We start from the raw sequence: 22,706 nt of genomic DNA, 5'->3' as shown, positions 1-22,706 counted from the left end.
CCTCCCTAAAGCTTTGGGTTAGGGTTACAGCTAGGTTTAGGGTTAGTTTTAGAGTTAGGGTTAGGGTTAGAGCCAGGTTTAGGGTGAGAGTTAGGGTTAGACTGGGGTTAGGGTTAGGGTTAGAGCCAGGGTCAGGGTGAGAGTTAGGGTTAGACTGGGGTTAGGGTTAGGGTTAGGGTTAGAGCCAGGGTCAGGGTGAGAGTTAGGGTTAGACTGGGGTTAGGGTTAGACTGGGGCTAGGGTTAGGGTTAGGGTTTGTGTTAGAGCTAGCGTTAGGGTTAGAGCCAGGGTTAGGGTGAGAGTTAGGGTTAGACTGGGGTTAGGGTTAGGGTTAGGGTTCGTGTTAGAGCTAGGGTTAGGGTTAGAGCCAGGGTCAGGGTGAGAGTTAGGGTTAGACTGGGGTTAGGGTTAGACTGGGGCTAGGGTTAGGGTTAGGGTTTGTGTTAGAGCTAGCGTTAGGGTTAGAGCCAGGGTTAGGGTGAGAGTTAGGGTTAGACTGGGGTTAGGGTTAGGGTTAGGGTTCGTGTTAGAGCTAGGGTTAGAGCCAGGGTCAGGGTGAGAGTTAGGGTTAGACTGGGGTTAGGGTTAGACTGGGGCTAGGGTTAGGGTTAGGGTTAGGGTTTGTGTTAGAGCTAGCGTTAGGGTTAGAGCCAGGGTTAGGGTGAGAGTTAGGGTTAGACTGGGGTTAGGGTTAGGGTTAGGGTTCGTGTTAGAGCTAGGGTTAGGGTTAGAGCCAGGGTCAGGGTGAGAGTTAGGGTTAGACTGGGGTTAGGGTTAGACTGGGGCTAGGGTTAGGGTTAGGGTTAGGGTTTGTGTTAGAGCTAGCGTTAGGGTTAGAGCCAGGGTCAGGGTGAGAGTTAGGGTTAGACTGGGGTTAGGGTTAGGGTTAGGGTTCGTGTTAGAGCTAGGGTTAGGGTTAGAGCCAGGGTCAGGGTGAGAGTTAGGGTTAGACTGGGGTTAGGGTTAGACTGGGGCTAGGGTTAGGGTTAGGGTTTGTGTTAGAGCTAGCGTTAGGGTTAGAGCCAGGGTTAGGGTGAGAGTTAGGGTTAGACTGGGGTTAGGGTTAGGGTTAGGGTTCGTGTTAGAGCTAGGGTTAGAGCCAGGGTCAGGGTGAGAGTTAGGGTTAGACTGGGGTTAGGGTTAGACTGGGGCTAGGGTTAGGGTTAGGGTTAGGGTTTGTGTTAGAGCTAGCGTTAGGGTTAGAGCCAGGGTTAGGGTGAGAGTTAGGGTTAGACTGGGGTTAGGGTTAGGGTTCGTGTTAGAGCTAGGGTTAGAGCCAGGGTCAGGGTGAGAGTTAGGGTTAGACTGGGGTTAGGGTTAGACTGGGGCTAGGGTTAGGGTTAGGGTTAGGGTTTGTGTTAGAGCTAGCGTTAGGGTTAGAGCCAGGGTTAGGGTGAGAGTTAGGGTTAGACTGGGGTTAGGGTTAGGGTTAGGGTTCGTGTTAGAGCTAGGGTTAGGGTTAGAGCCAGGGTCAGGGTGAGAGTTAGGGTTAGACTGGGGTTAGGGTTAGACTGGGGCTAGGGTTAGGGTTAGGGTTAGGGTTTGTGTTAGAGCTAGCGTTAGGGTTAGAGCCAGGGTTAGGGTGAGAGTTAGGGTTAGACTGGGGTTAGGGTTAGGGTTAGGGTTCGTGTTAGAGCTAGGGTTAGGGTTAGAGCCAGGGTCAGGGTGAGAGTTAGGGTTAGACTGGGGTTAGGGTTAGACTGGGGCTAGGGTTAGGGTTAGGGTTAGGGTTAGGGTTTGTGTTAGAGCTAGGGTTAGGGTTAGAGCCAGGGTCAGGGTGAGAGTTAGGGTTAGACTGGGGTTAGGGTTAGGGTGAGAGTTACGGTTAGGGTTAGGGTTTTTTTTTTAGAATTTTTAAAAATAAAATAAAAACTGCCGATGACCTTGATGGTAGGTTTTTTTTTTTTTTATTTTTTTTTTTTTTTGTTGGTAGTTTGTTTTAATATTTTTTTTTTTTTTACCATTTTTAAAAATAAAATAAAAGCATAATGACCTTGATGGTAGTTTTTTTTTTTTTTTTTTTTTTTTTTTTTTTTTTGGTTGGTAGTATGTTTTAATATTTTTTTTTTTTAATATTTTTAAAAATGAAATAAAAACTGCCAATGACCTTGATGGTAGTTTTTTTTTTTGGTTGGTAGTTTGTTTTAATTTTTTTTTTTTAATATTTTTAAAAATGAAATAAAAACTGCCAATGACCTTGACGGTAGTTTATTTATTTTTGGTTGGTAGTTTGTTTTAATATATATTTTTTAATATTTTTAAAAATAAAATAAAAACTGCCAATGACCTTGATGGTAGTTTGTTTAAATAATATATTTTTTTAACATTTTTAAAAATAAAATAAACTGCCAATGACCTTAATGGTAGTTTATTTTATTTTTGGTTGGTAGTTTGTTTTAAAAATATTTTTTTAAAATATTTTTAAAAATAAAATAAACTGCCAATGACAATGGTAGTTTGTTTTATTTTTGGTTGGTAGTTTGTTTTAAAAAAAAAATTTAAAAATCTTTTTAAAACAAACTACCAACCAAAAAAAAAACTACCATCAAGGTCATTGGCAGTTTTTATTTCATTTTTAAAAATATTAAAAAAAAAAAAAATTAAAACAAACTACCAACCAAAAATAAAATAAACTACCATTAAGGTCATTGGCAGTTTTTATTTTATTTTTAAAAATATTAAAAAATATATATTAAAACAAACTACCAACCAAAAATAAATAAACTACCGTCAAGGTCATTGGCAGTTTTTATTTCATTTTTAAACATATTAAAAAAAAAAAATTAAAACAAACTACCAACCAAAAAAAAAAAAAAAAAAAAAAAAACTACCATCAAGGTCATTGGCAGTTTTTATTTCATTTTTAAAAATATTAAAAAAAAAAATATTAAAACATACTACCAACCAAAAAAAAAAAAAAAAAAAAAAAAAAAAAAAACTACCATCAAGGTCATTATGCTTTTATTTTATTTTTAAAAATGGTAAAAAAAAAAAAATATTAAAACAAACTACCAACAAAAAAAAAAAAAAATAAAAAAAAAAAAAACCTACCATCAAGGTCATCGGCAGTTTTTATTTTATTTTTAAAAATTCTAAAAAAAAAACCCTAACCCTAACCGTAACTCTCACCCTAACCCTAACCCCAGTCTAACCCTAACTCTCACCCTGACCCTGGCTCTAACCCTAACCCTAGCTCTAACACAAACCCTAACCCTAACCCTAACCCTAGCCCCAGTCTAACCCTAACCCCAGTCTAACCCTAACTCTCACCCTGACCCTGGCTCTAACCCTAACCCTAGCTCTAACACGAACCCTAACCCTAACCCTAACCCCAGTCTAACCCTAACTCTCACCCTAACCCTGGCTCTAACCCTAACGCTAGCTCTAACACAAACCCTAACCCTAACCCTAACCCTAGCCCCAGTCTAACCCTAACCCCAGTCTAACCCTAACTCTCACCCTGACCCTGGCTCTAACCCTAACCCTAGCTCTAACACGAACCCTAACCCTAACCCTAACCCCAGTCTAACCCTAACTCTCACCCTAACCCTGGCTCTAACCCTAACGCTAGCTCTAACACAAACCCTAACCCTAACCCTAACCCTAGCCCCAGTCTAACCCTAACCCCAGTCTAACCCTAACTCTCACCCTGACCCTGGCTCTAACCCTAGCTCTAACACGAACCCTAACCCTAACCCTAACCCCAGTCTAACCCTAACTCTCACCCTAACCCTGGCTCTAACCCTAACGCTAGCTCTAACACAAACCCTAACCCTAACCCTAACCCTAGCCCCAGTCTAACCCTAACCCCAGTCTAACCCTAACTCTCACCCTGACCCTGGCTCTAACCCTAGCTCTAACACGAACCCTAACCCTAACCCTAACCCCAGTCTAACCCTAACTCTCACCCTAACCCTGGCTCTAACCCTAACGCTAGCTCTAACACAAACCCTAACCCTAACCCTAGCCCCAGTCTAACCCTAACCCCAGTCTAACCCTAACTCTCACCCTGACCCTGGCTCTAACCCTAACCCTAGCTCTAACACGAACCCTAACCCTAACCCTAACCCCAGTCTAACCCTAACTCTCACCCTGACCCTGGCTCTAACCCTAACGCTAGCTCTAACACAAACCCTAACCCTAACCCTAACCCTAGCCCCAGTCTAACCCTAACCCCAGTCTAACCCTAACTCTCACCCTGACCCTGGCTCTAACCCTAACCCTAGCTCTAACACGAACCCTAACCCTAACCCTAACCCCAGTCTAACCCTAACTCTCACCCTAACCCTGGCTCTAACCCTAACGCTAGCTCTAACACAAACCCTAACCCTAACCCTAACCCTAGCCCCAGTCTAACCCTAACCCCAGTCTAACCCTAACTCTCACCCTGACCCTGGCTCTAACCCTAGCTCTAACACGAACCCTAACCCTAACCCTAACCCCAGTCTAACCCTAACTCTCACCCTAACCCTGGCTCTAACCCTAACGCTAGCTCTAACACAAACCCTAACCCTAACCCTAGCCCCAGTCTAACCCTAACCCCAGTCTAACCCTAACTCTCACCCTGACCCTGGCTCTAACCCTAACCCTAGCTCTAACACGAACCCTAACCCTAACCCTAACCCCAGTCTAACCCTAACTCTCACCCTAACCCTGGCTCTAACCCTAACGCTAGCTCTAACACAAACCCTAACCCTAGCCCCAGTCTAACCCTAACCCCAGTCTAACCCTAACTCTCACCCTGACCCTGGCTCTAACCCTAACCCTAGCTCTAACACGAACCCTAACCCTAACCCTAACCCCAGTCTAACCCTAACTCTCACCCTGACCCTGGCTCTAACCCTAACCCTAACCCCAGTCTAACCCTAACTCTCACCCTAAACCTGGCTCTAACCCTAACCCTAACTCTAAAACTAACCCTAAACCTAGCTGTAACCCTAACCCAAAGCTTTAGGGAGGTGCATGGTTATATGGGGCAGCACACGGGCAACTGTGTTGCAAATTTTCTATGATAAGATTTTGAGGCCCCACTGAGATTCGAACCCGGGTCGCTGGGGTGAGAGTCCAGAGCACTAACCACTACACTATGGAACACTCGCTTACCTTAGGTGGAATCTATATGGTTATATAGGGCAGCACACGGGCAACTGTGTTGCAAATTTTCAATGATAAAACTTTGAGGCCCCACTGAGATTCGAACCCGGGTCGCTGGGGTGAGAGTCCAGAGCACTAACCACTACACTATGGAACACTCGCTTACCTCAGGTGGAATCTATATGGTTATATAGGGCAGCACACGGGCAACTGTGTTGCAAATTTTCAATGATAAAACTTTGAGGCCCCACTGAGATTCGAACCCGGGTCGCTGGGGTGAGAGTCCAGAGCACTAACCTCTACACTATGGAACAGTCGCTTACCTTAGGTGGAATCTATATGGTTATATAGGGCAGCACACGGGCAACTGTGTTGCAAATTTTCAATGATAAAAGCTTGAGGCCCCACTGAGATTCGAACGCGGGTCGCTGGGGTGAGAGTCCAGAGCACTAACCACTACACTATGGAACACTCGCTTACCTTCAGTGGAATGTATATGGTTTTATGGGGCAGCACAAGGGCAACTGTTGCAAATTTTCAATGATAAAAGCTTGAGGCCCCACTGAGATTCGAACCCGGGTCGCTGGGGTGAGAGTCCAGAGCACTAACCACTACACTATGGAACACTCACTTACCTTCAGTGGAATGTATATGGTTTTATGGGGCAGCACAAGGGCAACTGTTGCAATTTTTCAATCATAAAAGCTTGAGGCCCCACTGAGATTCGAACCCGGGTCGCTGGGGTGAGAGGCCAGAGCACTAACCACTACACTATGGAACACTCGCTTACCTTCAGTGGAATGTATATGGTTTTATGGGGCAGCACAAGGGCAACTGTTGCAAATTTTCAATGATAAAAGCTTGAGGCCCCACTGAGATTCGAACCCGGGTCGCTGGGGTGAGAGTCCAGAGCACTAACCACTACACTATGGAACACTCGCTTACCTTCAGTGGAATGTATATGGTTTTATGGGGCAGCACAAGGGCAACTGTTGCAATTTTTCAATCATAAAAGCTTGAGGCCCCACTGAGATTCGAACCCGGGTCACTGGGGTGAGAGGCCAGAGCACTAACCACTACACTATGGAACACTTGCTTACCTTAGGTGGAATCTATATGGTTTTACGGATCAGCTCACAAGCAAATCATTATTATGGTTATATGGGGCAGCACACGGGCAACTGTGTTGCAAATTTTCTATGATAAAACTTTGAGGCCCCAGTGAGGTTCGAACCCGGGTCGCTGGGGTGAGTGTTCAGAGCACTAACCTCTACACTATGGAAGCCTCGCTCATAATGCCTGTAATCTATATGGTTTTATGGAGTAACTCACAAGCGAATAGTAAAAGATCAGTGGTCCCCAACCTTTTTTCGTGAATTGCATTTCCCGCTCACCAACGAACGAATTTGTGAGTGAGTGATTCGCATTTAGAATAGAATAGAGAGAGAGTTCATCGCGAGAACGGATCAGTGAGGGAATGTATCCTGACTTTCCCGTTCGCGAACGAGCCGAGGGGTCAAGTGCCTTCCTTCCCCCCGTGCATCAACGGATCAGTCGGTGAACGTGTTGCGTCTCCCTCCTGGTGTGAACTATGTAAGCCAGAATGTCGATGTACGATTTGCCAAGGAAAGAAAGACCCATTCACTGCAACACCACTTTTTTTATGCGCGTTTTCTCCAAGCTAACGGCTAACTTCATTGCATGAAGGGATGCGCCGTTATCCAACAACAGGGAGATTATGCTTCTCTTTGGGTCATCTTAATTTTATATGTTACAAGTCCCAATGATTGTGAGCAGCAGCGGAGCCCCATTTCAACCCCTTACACTGAGTGCCAAGCAGGGAAGAAATGGGTACCATTTTGATAATGGTCACTGGTATGACCCGGCCGGGGGTTGAACCCACAACCTCCCAATCTCAGGGCGGACACTCAAACACAAGGCCACTGAGCTGGTAAACACTGGTGTATAGTATATAACACTTATAGTAGTTTTTAAATAACGTATATGCATACATACGCCTAAATATTGTCATCCAATATATCTACTGCAATTTCACATTAAATTGCTGGTTTGAAATTCACTTTTAATATTATTATTTCTAATAAACATTTATGTTAAAACTTGTCTGGTGTTTTCTTCCTTGTTTCTTTATTCACTGAATTCAAGTAATTAATTGGGTCATTGAACGGATGAATTTGAAACAATTTTGTGTGAATCAGGTCATAATTTGCAAGAATAAAATTTGAGAATTAACCAATTTGGGAAACGTTGTATTCATTTTCACAAGGTCATGACAGGAAAACAATTGTTTTTTCAAATGTATTTCATTTTTTTGTAAGGGTCATTAGTTACAAGTACATTTTTTTTAATCATAAAGATATACAATGTCTTTGTAGTTTGTAACGCACATGCACATGGATGCAGACACATCCATGTGCTGTGCAGGAAGAAGCTGTAAATGTCAATGTATCCCGGGATGTGCGTTCAAATGTTTGATTGATGAAGTCGAGCGTGTAAAATCAATGGCTGATGCTTTGTGTCGTGTTAAATAAAGCCTCCGAAGCCTCAGGGCGTAAACATTAACATGCATGCATTACATGCGTGCCTCGTCGTGCTCCTGCAATTCTCTATCATTAGCGCATTTCTCCTGCCAAACTGCATGTCATTGTTGTTTTAATGATGCCTGTGACACTGCAAAAGCGACAATGTCTCATTTCATATTCATAGAACATGCAACCATTCTAGAATTTTACTTTTTGTGGCTTTGTCTCAAATGAAAACAAAACCTGATGGGCTATAGGTGCCCTAACATTAGGAGAATAAAGAGAAAAAAAAGTTGGAATTTGATGAGGATAAAAAAAGAGTAAATTCAGTTTTCCATGAAAATAAATAAAAAATCATGATCTAGGTAAAGGTCAGTATTTTATGAGAATAAAAAAAAGCAGCCATGCAACTGACAGTGCCAATGATTAATATTCATCAGCCCCTCGGGATGCTCACATTAATTATGCTAACAGGTTCATTTAAGTGCTTGATTCAAAACAAGCAATGCATGTCCAATAAATGACACAACAATTAAGTACAAAAACGAGAAATGGCTTTTCTAAGAGACAACGAATGTAATATGAGTAGTATGAATCTTTATTTTGAACATGATTTAAAGAATTAAAAAAAACAAAAAAAAAAACAACAAAAACCAAACAATATATATCACTGCTCAAAAAGGAGTAGGAAGAAGCCTAGGCTTATCATAAAACATAAAAAAAAGTGAAAACGTTGAAAATTTTATAAGCATTAAACCACATTAAAGTAATAAAAAAGGCATTTTAATAAAATAGCTTTTACAAATAATAGCTTTTTGAGGGAAAAATATATATATTTTATGTGAACCAATTATTTTAACAAATCATGGCGCTCCTCTCATCTCGAGTTTGGTCATGTGATTCACAATCTGAGCTGTGACTAATAACTGTGATGTCATTATGTAAATAATGTGGAAAATGCCGTGACGAGCATGTAACATGCACTTCTAATAAACTACAAAACCACAGGTAAACAACAACAATAACAAAGACAAGGTTCTCTGTTGCCTCCGTGCAGTCATTGTGATTGGTTAGAGCATGTTATTATTTCTCCTTGTTCACGGACGGCGGTGTAATAGAAATGCCAAGCAGGCGGCTGATTTACTCACTTAGTCAAATAGTCTTCTCAAGGCCTTTGGCGGCGTAGTTGCGCACGTGAACACAACCTTGAAGCTGGCAGGCTGTATATTATTCGCATCAGGGCCACCTTCGCAGCCCCGACCGAGATAGGCGCGACGCGACGCGTTGAACCTTGTTTTACAGTGCATTAGGAGGCCTTAACATGTGCTGAGCTCACTTTATTTGCTCATACATTTGGCAAGGGGGGGGGGGGGGGGGGGGGGTTTCGTGTCAGCCTGATGGTGAGTGGTTGTCGTTCGCTTCCGCCACTTGGCGTGACAAACAAGCCACCGGGAAGTCAATGTAAAGCATTTATTGAGGGAATGCTGAGAATGCAACCGTTTTGTTTTTTTTTTTTTCTTTTTCAGGATTAGCCATGGATTTATGTTTCTATTTAGAAAAACTTGCAAGAAAAACTATTGAGAACAACACATTCACATCCGAGAAGCATTTCAGCACAGACCTGCCACAATTGATCGGCCTCTCATTCCCAGGAACGGTTATCATTTTTTCCCAGCGAGTGATGCAGTGTCACGATCAATACTCCGGCTAATGGTTAAGCATTCGCAACCTTTTACGGATATCAGTGAGGATCGATCACTCGTTCCTAATTGTCTTTGTATTCTCCAATGAGGTTATCTTTTGTCGAGCAAACAAGCCAATGACATTTTAAGAGCCTGGAGGTTGTGTCACATGACTCCATTGAGGTAAAGGTCAGAGAAAGCAGATTCATTCTTATTCACAATGTTTTCCTTGCGGCACCATGTGAAGGGGCTATGTTCTATTTCCATATAAAAAGCCATTTAATTATAGAGGACTTGTTCTTCTTATCAGAGGAAATGATAAGGGAGTAGCAGCGTGAAAGTCCATTTTGACATAATTGGCAGTGGAATTATTTATGACATTAATTGCCACATTATCGACTGGCTGTCAGCTCGCGTGTCAGTGTGTCCATCTTTCTTAGCACAAGCAGCCCGCTCAGCCTGAGGCCCCCTGACAAGCTAATTAGAACAGCACAGCCCCCCTCCCCGCAAACCTCCGTCCCACAACCAATGACAAATGTTTCTTGTCGAAGAGCAAGCACGATGAAAATAAGGGCCGCACTCGTCTAAATATTATTTTTATCATTTTTTTCCCCGTGAAATAAATTCATTGGTTTTCTTTTATTGTCCAATCACATTGCTGAATTCTAATTCACCCCTACTGAGCTCTGCTTCAAATTGTTTCTCTACAATAAAAATATTTGTAACCAAAAAACATCATAATTTTGGTATATCAAACAAAAACACAATCTGATTTTTTTAAAAATAAAACACAAGGACATGCCTTCTTAATTTTGGAAGTATTTCAACTTTTTTTTTTTTTTAACGACCCTCATTTTTCTGTTGTCACTCAAAGACGAGTCCCCTTTCTTCCCGCGGCTCCTTGTATATTTGCATTAGCTGATGTCAATCAGCCATCCCAGCTCTGGGCTTTGAACGCTGTGATGGGATGATTGGCCTTTAGTGATTTTGACAGGGGAGGGAGTCACACAGAACAAGAGCGTGCCTTTTGGGGAGGTCAATCACGCACAGCCACCATTTGTGTTAGGAGAAAATGATGAAATGGAATAAAAAAGGACATTTCGGAGCTTTACAAATAAAAATGGTCAAATTCAACAGTTGGGGGTTCAACTCGTTTGTGTCAACCAACGCTGTGTTACTGACTCTTATGCTCAGATAGTCAATGGAAATGTCAGAGATCACGCACTATTGTGATCGCCTTCCGTCAATTTGAAATGCGAGTGTAGTCGGTGGCGCCCACTTCCCACAGGACTGTGTGACCATATTCCAGCTGACATGTCATTCAGGAGCGTGGTCACTAGTGGCGGCGTTTCAAAATGACAAGATTTATTTGTCTGCGTTGTGATATGCTCACAGGAAACTGGGACTGACAGCCCGAGGAGGCAGGAAGAAGAGGGCCGCGCAACAACACGTGCATGGGCATGAACACAAACACACACACACGCTACAAATGTCATCCTTCCCCTGGCTGCAGCGAGCGCCCAGCCATCCTGCTGAAAAGAGCAGACATTTAAAAGTTTGTGACATGTGTCACAGGCGCTGCCATTGAGCCACTGCCGGTGACGGAGCTAGAATTGACAGGCGCTGAGCCACCGGAGCTGGCTGGAGGACATCCCGAGTTTGGTGAGTGTCACTTCCCATCCTCGTCAAGCGTGCGTTCCTTCTCGAGCTGCCGCACCGGAGCGCAAAGCGCATCTTGAGAACGGACGCCGGTGCCACGGCGCCTTGACATTTGCTCGTCTCTGAGCTCGTGAGGTATGCCTTTTTAAGGCTGCTAGGTTAATTAAGGTATAAGAGATGCACATTCACCTGCAGGCTGCGGCCTTCTTGACCCTCAACTCGGCGGCATCACAGCTGCTGGCTGCTTGGGAACTTCCTGCTAAAGCAAAAATGACACGCTACTTCATCAGAACAGATCAGTGACATTCTGCATTAGAAGCCCCGCAGGCTCCTTTGCTAGCCTTTGGACTGGATGTGTGCGCGCTACGAAATATAAGACCGTCGGCTCCAGAAGTATTTGGACAATGCCGTGGTCTACTTTGTCATGCACTACGATTAAGGAATTGCAGCCAAGCTACTGTATGTCTGCTGTAGCCAACCTTTTGCCCAGAGTCAGTCGGGACAAATTCTTTCACTATGTTTCAGGATACAGACGGTGATTTGGGCTTTCAATTTAAATGGACTGTTTTGCATCATGTCAGTAATGAGCAACATACGCTAACATTGGCACCACGCCTGATGTTAACTGCCCTATGAGTTTGAGATTGGCAATGAGTCTTAGATTCTAGGCAAGTGTCTGGTGCAATTTTTTTATACTTCCGTTAAAAGTAATCATAGGAGCAGGTACACAATCATTATGTAATGTTAACTGATTGACATAGTCACAAAAAAGGTCCAAATGTTAAATGGCTTAACAATAGATTTAAAACAAAAAGTTTTGTCTCAGCATGAATGAGGAATTCGTCATAATGCCTGATTGTGAAAAATGTTACAAAATATGGTCCAAAATTATATTGTAGATTACATTTCCTTGACTAAAAACAGTGAAATTCATCGTACATCGTGGAATTCAATCATTCATTGTATCCTGCATATTCATTGCAACATATTCATACAATCAAATCGAGATTTGAAGATTTTCTTTCGTCATCTAAAATAAGAAAGACTGGTAATCAGATCTTTTTTTTTTTTTTTTTTAATCGAAAGAGTCCAATCGCCAACATTTTGCAACATTTTAGTGCTTTCTATTTTGTGCGTGTGCTTGTGTATGTGTGCGTGTGTGTGTCTGGGGGGGGGGGGGGTCGGATGTGTCCATGTCAGGTCTCAGGTGTGTGACCGTCACCCCTTTCACCCTTGATTAGTGGCAGCAGTAGATGGGTGATCCATCATGGCTGCCAGGCTGAGACACGCAATAGCTTGGAACTGTTTGTCACTGTGTGTGTGTGTGTGTGTGTGTGTGCGCACACGCAAGCAGAAGGCAGCTCCACAAGTCAACAATACTGTCTTAAAAGATCTTTTTGTTACCGATTCAAAGCAGTTGATTGATTTAAGTGCATTATCATCAGCGGAATGTAAATAAATAAATTGCATTCTTTTTCTTCCTGTGCGTCATCAGCCATGCTCTCCGATGTCCCTCTTGTTCCTGGACCAGACGGTGCCATCAAAGCTGGTCGTTCTGGATGAATCTGTTTCCTTCGGAATGCTTGCCGTAGTAGACGTAACGGCACTTGGCAAAGTGGCCTACAAATTGTCAAAAGAAACCAAATATTAGATCATACACTTTAGAAGCAATTTTGCCCAATCATCACGAGATTTAAATGAAGCAAACCCCATGGTTAGAATATGAAGCTTGTTTTATAAGAAGGCATATTCGGCACATCCTTTCCCCTTCGAGACGACACCTACGAGGACATGCATAGTACCCCATCAAAGCAGGTATGTGACATGTCAAGAGTGCATTTGTTCATTCATTTAACAGGCGTATAAAACACATGACATCATAATAATCAATGGTGGATTCGCTAATGAAGGAGCTGCACTCATGTTTGATTTCAATTGCTCCCTCGTACCCTTGAGAAACGATGTCTTAAAACCTAGAACGTGTTTGTGAATGCAAAAATGTAAATAAAAGACACCCTGCATCATCAGACAACCAAAATGGCCGCCTTTTTGGAGGGCTATCGCGTCTCAGGTCACACACCGCCACTTGATGAGGCGGGCGGTTGGGCGGGCCACAGCTTGGTATCACCTCTCGCCAATCGAGGCAAGGACAAGTGGCATTAGTGCTGTCAATGATCCTCTGACAGGAGAACAACTACGTCTTTCGCCAGGCTTTTTAACATCAAGTGCGAAGTGAGAGCAGGAGGCGGCGAAAGAGGAGGGGCCCTACTGGGGAAGGTAGTGTCGCTCGCGGGCGGGATGAGGGCTGCTCCCGCTACAATCACCTAATCCAAAGAGACACTGTCAAGGGCGGGGAGAAGATGGCGACTAAGTGACAGAAAGCAGAAACGGGGACAGAGATACTGGTGCCATATTAGTGCCAAGCATATTCTGATGCCACCTTCAATTTTAAAGCAACCTGACACGTCGCTCTTCTCAAAGTTGTCGCACGCATGCACACACACACATATATATATATATGAAGTGTGCGGGCAGATGTGCACACAGCAGTCCCTTGCGGCAGCAGTGGGTGTTCTTGTCAGACTGCAGCAGTCGAAGCAGCCCACGGGCCCGAGGACAAGCTCAGTCAATCTAAATCTGGACTTTGTAGTGGAGCGGTGCTCATTTTCCCCCCTCGCAGCCCAGCTACTTGAGGTGATCCAAACACTCAAGTGTGAGAAGCTGTCACCTCCGATAACATCCGGGACCAGCTCCATGCCTGCCTGCTCCCCCGGTGCGTGAGTGGGATTTACTACATGCTCATCAGTCTGCGGGTGTGTGTGGATGACAGTAAGGAGGTTCCAAACTCCAGCTGCCACATTTTGCCTGAGGACAAAGGTAACGTGGCTGGAGACTGGGCTGGAGACTGGGCTTGACACCGCAGGACTTGGGGGTGTCTGATCAGACAGGCACCGGACGGGGTGGGGGTGTGGGTGGCCATGTAACAGTCTGTTCCACGGATGCTGAGAAACATGTGATTTGCTGAGTTTCAGCAACAATCGTTCCCATGGGAACTGATGGAGGTACCAGTAAAAGCCATTCCTCCAATTCAAAAAGCCTTGACAGGTGATATTTTCGTTTGCATTTTTGCAAAGGAACGGTGAGCAACCTCATTTGAAAAAAGTCATTTCAATTCTAAACGGATTCAATGTAAATGAAGAACACAATGCAATAGGCCTCTAATAGCACAAACCTAAAGGTTGCTTTGTCCGCTCCAACTCTTATTATGGAGAAGCATGTTCATGTTGCTAAAAAGACATCAAACCCCTGTTGAGAGGACAACCCATGATGGAAGCACACTGTTGCATTCACCGAGAGGACAATACGGAATATCCACTTAATCAAGAGGAGAGAAGCTGAAAGAACAACCGCAGGTGCCAAGCAGCAGAAAGGCCAAACTCTTAGTCTGCAAATATTTTTGTAACAATCCGTCACTGGAACGGCTGTTCCCGCTGTGTCTTATGCTTGCGTGAAAGTGGACTGCCATCGTGGAGTGACTGGGAAGTTATCCACTGAGGAGTGCTTTGGCAATTTGGTATCAAGCAGAAGTTCATCAGGTGCGCTCCCAAAGGCGTCACAAGCACTTAGAGGGACGTGTAGCGTAGTTACTCTCGTTTTGTCTGCCATCTTTGTCCATCTTCTCCGGTAATAAGCACAGGCTCTCGCTGTGAAGGGAACTTGTCGGACTCTTTTTATGCACCTTTTAATGAAAACGGAGCTGGGATGTAACTAGAGTTAGAAAAGTCCAAGATTCCCTATTGCTCTTCTTCCATTTAGTCTTTCTCTCTCCCAAAACTGGTGTTGCATCATCAGTGCTCACAAAGTTTCTCCCGATAAGTGCCCAAGAACTCCAGTTCTTCTCAGTCCCTCACGGACAAGCGTTGAATTCAGCAGAGCGCGAAGGCTACAGGGCCCTTCAGCTTGACTTCATCTGTGAAGGTTAGCCATGAAAGTCTACAAATATGTACCCTCAAGCTTGTGTCTGCTGGAATCTTTGGTTTTTCAGTGGCTAGTCTCTTTTTAAGGGCTCCCGTACCTCGTTGACAGGTGAACAATACATCCAGTTGAACGCTCCGACGTACAATTTGGAATTTGATTTTCAGGGAAAAATGTGTCAAAAAATTTGAATGCAAATCCAGTGCACCTGCGCCACAACTTTGACCTGATTTTGACTGGTCTAATTAAATTGTCAGGTACGCCGGGGCGTGTGGAAAAAAAAAAAATCACTAAGCAAAATTTAGAGTAAATTCCCAAACATAAAGTAGAATTACTATGGTACAAAAAATAAGATGTTCCAGTTTTTGTGCAGGTTCTTCTACAAGAGACAACAATTTGAATCATTTTTCAAAGATTAGTATTCCTAACTGAAAAATGACCACAAGAACCCAATAAAAATGCTGCAATTCATGCACATTTAAAAAAATATATCTTTTTAGGCTTACATCTCACGTAATTCTCCGTAATACTTGGTGCCTCCTAAGTGCCGACTAATTGAGTAATCCTGTTTGTAACAGATTGAAAAAAAAAAAGGCCATTCATTAGAGGGCACGCACACAAACGCACACACATGCATACACACGGCCCAAATTATGCAGCGATAAGAGAAAGTCAAAGAAGAGGGAGCTGTAGAGGCTTTAATGATTGTTCCCTGCATACAATCAGCTTGACTCTTTTCAAGGGCCATCAATATGTCACAGACGAGACATATCCGACAGATGTAGCTTTTAACATCAAGGTTATCTATTCTTGGCATGAATCCATTGGCTGTCTCCTTTTCGCGTCCTATAACTTATTCCCCTCGGCCTGCCTCTTATATCCTTCTCTATTCTTCCCCCCTTTTCACCAATTCCTATGACTTTATTTGCCCTCACCCTTGCTTTTTGGCCACTTAGCCAACAATTCCATCAGTACCGCCATCCATCAAGGAGGCTAAAAATGCAACGAGGAAGGGAGGTGGGGGTGCAATTAACAAGGCAATTACACTTTCGGTATTATCTCCAAGGAGTGACAAAATGCTAGCATGCATGTGGGGGAGCTTAGAGAGGGGGTCAGAGTTTTTCTGCAAGAGTGACTTATGAGCGTGAGGGGTGTACGCTGCTGTGAGCCCCAGCTATTATTGTGCTCACCATCCATCTCCAGTCACCCTTTTATCAGCTCAGCCCAACGTCACGAGATGCAGTCAGCATCTACCCGCTACTCTGGGCGGGTGGGGGCAGGTAGACAGATAACCTCTCCGTGTCCCATAATCCAACAGCCATTGGACTGTGATGTAGCTTGTTATGGCACGCAAAGCATGTTCCCCTCTAGAATATTAAATGTGTGTTTCATTTCATGGATGGAAGACAATGAGGTAAATCAAATGACCAATGAAACCCATTATTCACTTTAAAAAAAAAAAAAAAGTAACAGGAAAGCAAATCAGGACAAATATACTCCAGATGTGTCCTTCTCTTATGCTACACAGCTGCTTTTCAGTTGTTAAATATACCACAAACATGAAAATAAAAGGGAAAATAATGGTCTATTTGTCATTTAGAATGTTAACAAGCCGCTAGTACGTCATGGGAGCAACTTGTTGCGAAGCAAAAGTTGGGCCAGGAGTTTGGAAAAAGAATCGTCAGGCATATAAGGTGGCACTTTTCAAAAACACAAGTACAAATATGGCTGCTTCACTCTGTTGAGTAAAATTATTACGAGGTACATGTTGTCAGTTTAATGATGTGCATGCACACTCTGTCATTTTAACAGCTGAGGTGACATCCGTCTCCCTCGCGGCGGGCGGGGGGGCTGAAACAAAACTCCCGAGCGCAACTTTGTGAAGTAAACTGACATTTACCCTCCTGCAATAAAAATATTTAGTCCATTAAACACAAATAGCCGGCGTCATGATGCACGTCCCGCGCTCGGGCTGGCTCCCCTTCTCCGACTGTTTACTGCGGCCAAACAACTGCAGCCGCTGCATGTTCTCAACTTCAGCGTATTGATTAAACTTTTAAATAGCTGCCATATAACCCTGGGACATCAGGGAGATTCATTTGCGTCAATGTTCATCTGTAATTCATTAGCCATTTATACTCTCCACATCCACATGGGCTATCAGGGAAATGTGGGCCATTTTTCACCCAGCAGAAGCCAAGGAGGCGGCGGAGAGAAGAGGGAGGGGAGGGGAGGGGAGGGAGGGGGGAGGTGAGAAAGAAAGGGAAGGCTCGCTGACAGTAGAAGAACACATGCATAGCAACACTGACGCTCACCTCATTCAAATATTTGGAACTGATCATTATATGCACATTTATTTGAGTCCAGAGCAAGCTGCTGCAGGTCATCATGATTATATTTAGACTTGCTGAATCAGAAAGGCTATTTTGGAACACCCTGTTCCAAGTCACTGGAAGCAGTTGTGAATTTCAGATGATTCCATGCTGAGCATATATTTCAAGTTTGATGACATTTCATGACAGGCAATTCAACTAAATATTTAGAATTATTTTGCTGTGGGGAAAATGGCCTTTCCTGCAGTTCATAACAAAGAAATAAGTGTTTATGGAACTGTTGGAAGAACTGGAACACTCTTCCTCATTTTGCATGCTGAATCCGTTTTTTTAAATTTTATTATTATTTTCTTTTAGTATTTTTCGCTATTTGATGGCCAGCCTGATCCCTATGGCTCGCTAATAGCAGGCGTCTATAGTATTGATATATTACATTCTCTTCCCAAAAATATTAGATTAAAATAATATTGCTAAACAGCATTTCTTTTTTATCGCCAAATTGTGTTTTAATGCAGATTTGGCTTTGGAACGCAAGACTATAAAAGAATGAAGGAACGACACACTGCACACAACTATCAAACTCCAGCTGTACAGATGCCACGTCTGCTGTGAAGTTTTTATTAAGACATGATATATGTCATAGGAAAGCTTGTTAAGGCGTCTATTTAAATGTATTTATTAACTCGTACACTGCACAGTTATTTGGATTTGAGGCCCCGGTTTGAGAAAACATGATAGAGTTTATGATGCCGTTGGTGTAGGAGTACCTAAAGATTAAAAATAAAGATGTTAATTCTAAATTACATTCATGCCATGTAACACAGAAACAGGTATATGTTTAACAATGTAACACCGCACTCCATCATCGCCATTTGACTAAATGGCCATAATCAAACCCTTTAAATAGAGGACTGCATTATTCACTGATGGCTGAATTACAGTTATAGGCGGATAAACGCCTATCAGTCGCTGTACTTCCAACCCGCGAGGACGAGAGAGGAAATTGAATTCCGGGGCACATAAATTTTGACTGAAGTATGATATCACTGTTGTGTGTCTGCGGCTGTGTGAGTGAAGGTGGAAGGAGGTTCTAATGGGGAGAAAAAAAAAAGGATGAAATTAATTTTAGTGACATTTATTCCACACGGAGCCAGGAGAGAACAGTGGTTACAGTCGCTCTGGAGTGCGGAGATAAGACGAGGTTGCTTTCACCAGATTATGAAGTTTCCTCCGAGCGTCTTTCACGAGGCATCCGCCGTCATCGAGCAACTCTCACGGAAAACAATTACAAAAATCTCCCGTCAGCGCTACAATGACAAGACGATTACTTACCGCGCCAGTCACTTAACGACATTGTCAAGCCTTAAGGGCGCGCCGAGCCACTAATGATGCCACTAATCACCGGTGCTCATTTTCTCCATCAACATATGAATCGCACGCCACCGCACGGATGCCGTGACACTGATCGATTACGGTCTTCATTAGGCCCTGGATTTCTAATTAAAAGAAATGCTACAGATAAGTGTTCCAAAGCTCTGGCCAGGACGGTTGGAGCAGGTGGAGGGGGAGGGGGGCTTGAAAACAGCAATTAGAGCATCGGTGGTGCTCGGTAATGTCGACGTTAATAGGAGCCGCTGGTGAGTCACTCCATGAAGGTTTAATCACTGGGACAGGATTCAATAACAAAAGAGCGCAATATTAATCACCAGAGAGTGATAACTTCACTGTTCATCTCTTTGACATTGGAGGAAGGGATGAATTAATGATGCTCTCCATCTGAACACATTAAATAATAATTATCAGGCAAAACAGCATGAAAGGGACTGCGTAATGAACCCCATTGTCAGGTCAATTACAACCGCATAAAAGTCTTCAAAGGAAGGGAGCTTGTAGGTCCGCGGCCACGGCGCAAGGACACAAGTGGCCTCCGAGAAGACCATTTGGCACAGAAATAACGCGTCGAGTGCATGGAAAAGGCATCTCGGCAAACACGCCCACCGTCGGTAAGACGCCGGCAGCGGGGCGCTGGCTGTGCGACGCATGTCAAATCGGATGGCCCAAAAAGACAAATGACATGACAATGACAGTGTTTTGCTGGCTCCACAACAATGTCAGTCGCTAAGTGCCACGTTAACTAAACCGCACAGACAATGATGGACTTCACGCATCGTTGCACAAAACAGCACCTCGCCACCTGTCACCACCCATTTCCATCAAGTCACAAATAGTGGGCCAAATTTTGTGCACTTTTATATGCATCCACTCTTGCTCCCAATGCACTTTCTTCAACTGTTGCATAGTCCAAAAAAAAACAAACATGAATCGAAACGGTCCTCGGTTTGAATGTAGCTTTGGAGCACAGACAAACAAACGAATCAATGTCTTGTTCAACATTCGCCAACCTGGCAGGCTACACCTGATCACCTCCAGTGCCCGGGCATCCTGGTCTTTGTAAGTGACTTGACCGTCTGCGGCCACACTGGCACCCCGTTATTAGAATCATTTCAAAGTCCATCCGGAAGCCTGTGAGGCAGCTCCTACCAAGGGCTCCCGCTCCCCGCCTGCTCGACCGAGTGCCAGGCCAGCCGGACAGTGATTGGACGTGACACAGTTGGGAGAAGGGCAACAGAAATCGGAGATGGCAGAGCGAGAGGAGGGCGGGTACGTTGGCCGGGGCCCTCGTGGCGTACGGCACGTGCCCATCAACACGGGTGAGCGTTAGCCGAGAGCCACTTGTCACAATGATGGAAGGGCAGGATCACTCACGTCAAGGCTTCATCTAACTGGAAGATATCAATCTCCGAGGCCTAATCTGAGAGGACACGCTAAAATATCCTTTAACATTTGCTGTCCCACCTCGCCTATGCGCGTGTCTCCGGCTTCCATCTCGCCCTCACAGTTGAAAATGTGTCAGAGCGCCATTGTTTGCTCGCACTTGTTTTCACATGCCATTACCTCTGTCTCTGGTGCTGACAGTCAAATTATGATGGACCAAAAGATATTTATGGGGATTCTTGGAGACAGTCAGAAGCATGGAGCATAGGACAAGAAGTACCTATGACAAGGTTACAGGGTCTGTTTGATATTAATGGCTTTGTAAATACCTGTACAGCACCAGGTGAGAGAGAATACATGTTTTTTTTCCATCCCATTTTATGTTGCCGCCATGTTCGAAAATTGACAAAATTATTAATAATCATTATTCCATATATTTAGTATATATCAGAACAAAATCTTTTCACGCAGGTGTGTTTAACGAGGGTCACTTGGAAAACATATTGGAACGCGGCCCCTCGAGGACGAGGTCGACGGCCCTGGTTTAAGTGAAAAGTGCCTGAATATATGTATTACGGTAAAAAATCGAAATAATTGAATCCTAAGTAATAATTGTAAATAAATCGAAATCATTAATTATTCCAAACGCATAAATACATTTTGAAAAAATTCTACTAGCAGTCTATATCCTTGCAGCAGTTATGCAAAGATCGTTAGTAGCATCGAACCAAGAATTGTCCATAGCCGCTGACTCAAGACAGATGGCTCGGTAGCATCTCTTCGACTATTAATTGATAAGGCATATCCACTGTTCGCATGAAGAGATGAAGCTATGAGGCCATGATTAACTGCTGATCCGTCTCACTTCATGAGAAATGATTTTCCGCCCGCCCCACCCGTGACACTCTTCGGACTGTCCTCGGCCTCCCTTGCGCATCCCCCCGACAGGCGGAATAATAACGCTCGTACATCACTGCCCCTGAAAAGTCCAATAACCTAAATCTTCACTCGCCGCACACCCCGGGACTCAATTACTTTATTGACATGTAATCTTCATAAGGGGAGAAATATTGAGCATGTAAGGTCAGCTGGTTATGAAGACATATTATCATATTATCTGCATGAGGGTTGTAGGGGCTCAGACCTGACAAAGCTAATTATAATGGTACATGTTTCAGAGCTCAGGGCGTATTATCCGCTTGGCTGCTCGGTTGAGTCACAGCTGAGGTATGGCCAAGACGGGGATGAGATTTCAGGACTAATAGGGCCGGGATGTCTTCTCAGGGCACGCGAATTAATGAAGCCAAATATTATCGACTGCACATCACAGCATTAAGACCGGCGATTTGTCAGGGCTACCCTGTCAGAGGCTAGCGGCTTCATCGCCGCGGAGGCTTTGTCTTAAGAAGCTGATGATACTACCCTGAAGTCATATTTCAAACAACTTGGTGGGTTTCCCGAAAATGTATCCAGCAATTATCATGGTAAATCTTTGGCCTTTATCACTTCACCCAGCAAATGTAGCTGAAAGGTTAAAAGCTAAAGGCTATGGTTGAGTTGGTCACATTGTTTCTACCACTTCTTAACCTCTTTTTAGAATTGTATGATGTTGGGAATGTTAACTTTGTAACTTGAAACACGACCCCAATAGTTAACCTTTATGATGCGTAGTGCAGTTGGACTCCTCGGATTGATGGTGCCTGATTTTTGGAGGTCATGCTTAAAAATAGATTGTGGCCTTTAGCGTGTGCAAGCCAACCACGCGAGTAAAGGTAAGGATCTTTTTTCAGTTCATTATTTCCTATTTATGACTTACAAATATTTCACCTTGACGATGATTCACTAGCCACAGAGACTGAAATCAGGTTACGTGAAAATATGTCATCATCGCAATCCACTTTACATGATTTCTTATGAGGAACAAACAAGAAATCCCAACATTTTTGTGAATTACCTTCCACCCTGAAGCTTCGAGTGTAAAACGTTAAGGCTTGAAGGACAGATGGTGGTTATCACTTACCTCCCAAGGTTATCTTAATATCATCCTTCCAAGCTGCGCTTTTTACAATCTACTGCCTGCTACATAAAGCAAAGCATGGGAGATAATGCAACATATATTTCCTCACTGAGACTAGAAGGCTCAGGACAAAAGGATATATATAGTTTAGCCAGAATCATACTGGGTCAGAGGGCGTGAAACAAACAGTCGGCTCGCCCAGAGACATTACATCTCAGGGTCACAGTGTGCAAATAAAGAAGAACACTGCCAGACATGTGAGCAGAACACTTTGTCCAATAGTATGCCCCGCTTTCCCTGTCTTTGTTTTCTAACCGCTTCAATCCTTAACTCGCATATAACGCCCGAGACGGTGTTGCGTGGTCGTCGGGCGCTGCCAAAGGTTGTGTGTTAACACTTGCTAATGGTGTCAAACTGACATATTTTAGCTTTCTTGTGAGGAGCTACAGGCACACATGCCTCGGTACAATCGACAAAACAGTTTTTTTTTGGACTATAATTTGCTTGTTTGTGCAAAATACTCGGCCCATATGCACAACAAATACTACAAACTACACGCCGTGCCACGTTTCCATCAGCCATGATACAATTTGATGGCCACCGAACGGAAGGGATGATGTCTACATGC

General features: G+C 43.8%; 1 protein-coding gene across 1 annotated transcript in view; it reads right to left on the bottom strand.

Annotated features, from left to right (window-relative positions):
• Positions 1-11,653: 11,653 nt before the first annotated feature.
• The window catches only part of lrmda (leucine rich melanocyte differentiation associated), a 160,174-nt gene continuing 149,121 nt past the window's right edge, over positions 11,654-22,706 (bottom strand). The window contains exon 7 of the mRNA XM_088384445.1: positions 11,654-12,598. Coding sequence (XP_088240571.1) covers positions 12,519-12,598 — 80 coding nt within the window. The 3' untranslated portion in view covers positions 11,654-12,518. The remainder of the gene's footprint in view (positions 12,599-22,706) is intronic.

Source organism: Syngnathus floridae, chromosome 9 (genome assembly GCF_059516105.1).
Source record: "Syngnathus floridae isolate MCC-2025c chromosome 9, RoL_Sflo_1.0, whole genome shotgun sequence".
NCBI lineage: Eukaryota > Metazoa > Chordata > Actinopteri > Syngnathiformes > Syngnathidae > Syngnathus > Syngnathus floridae.
The sequence above is the reverse complement of the archived record's forward strand: the minus strand, read 5'-3'. Positions and strand labels throughout refer to the sequence as shown.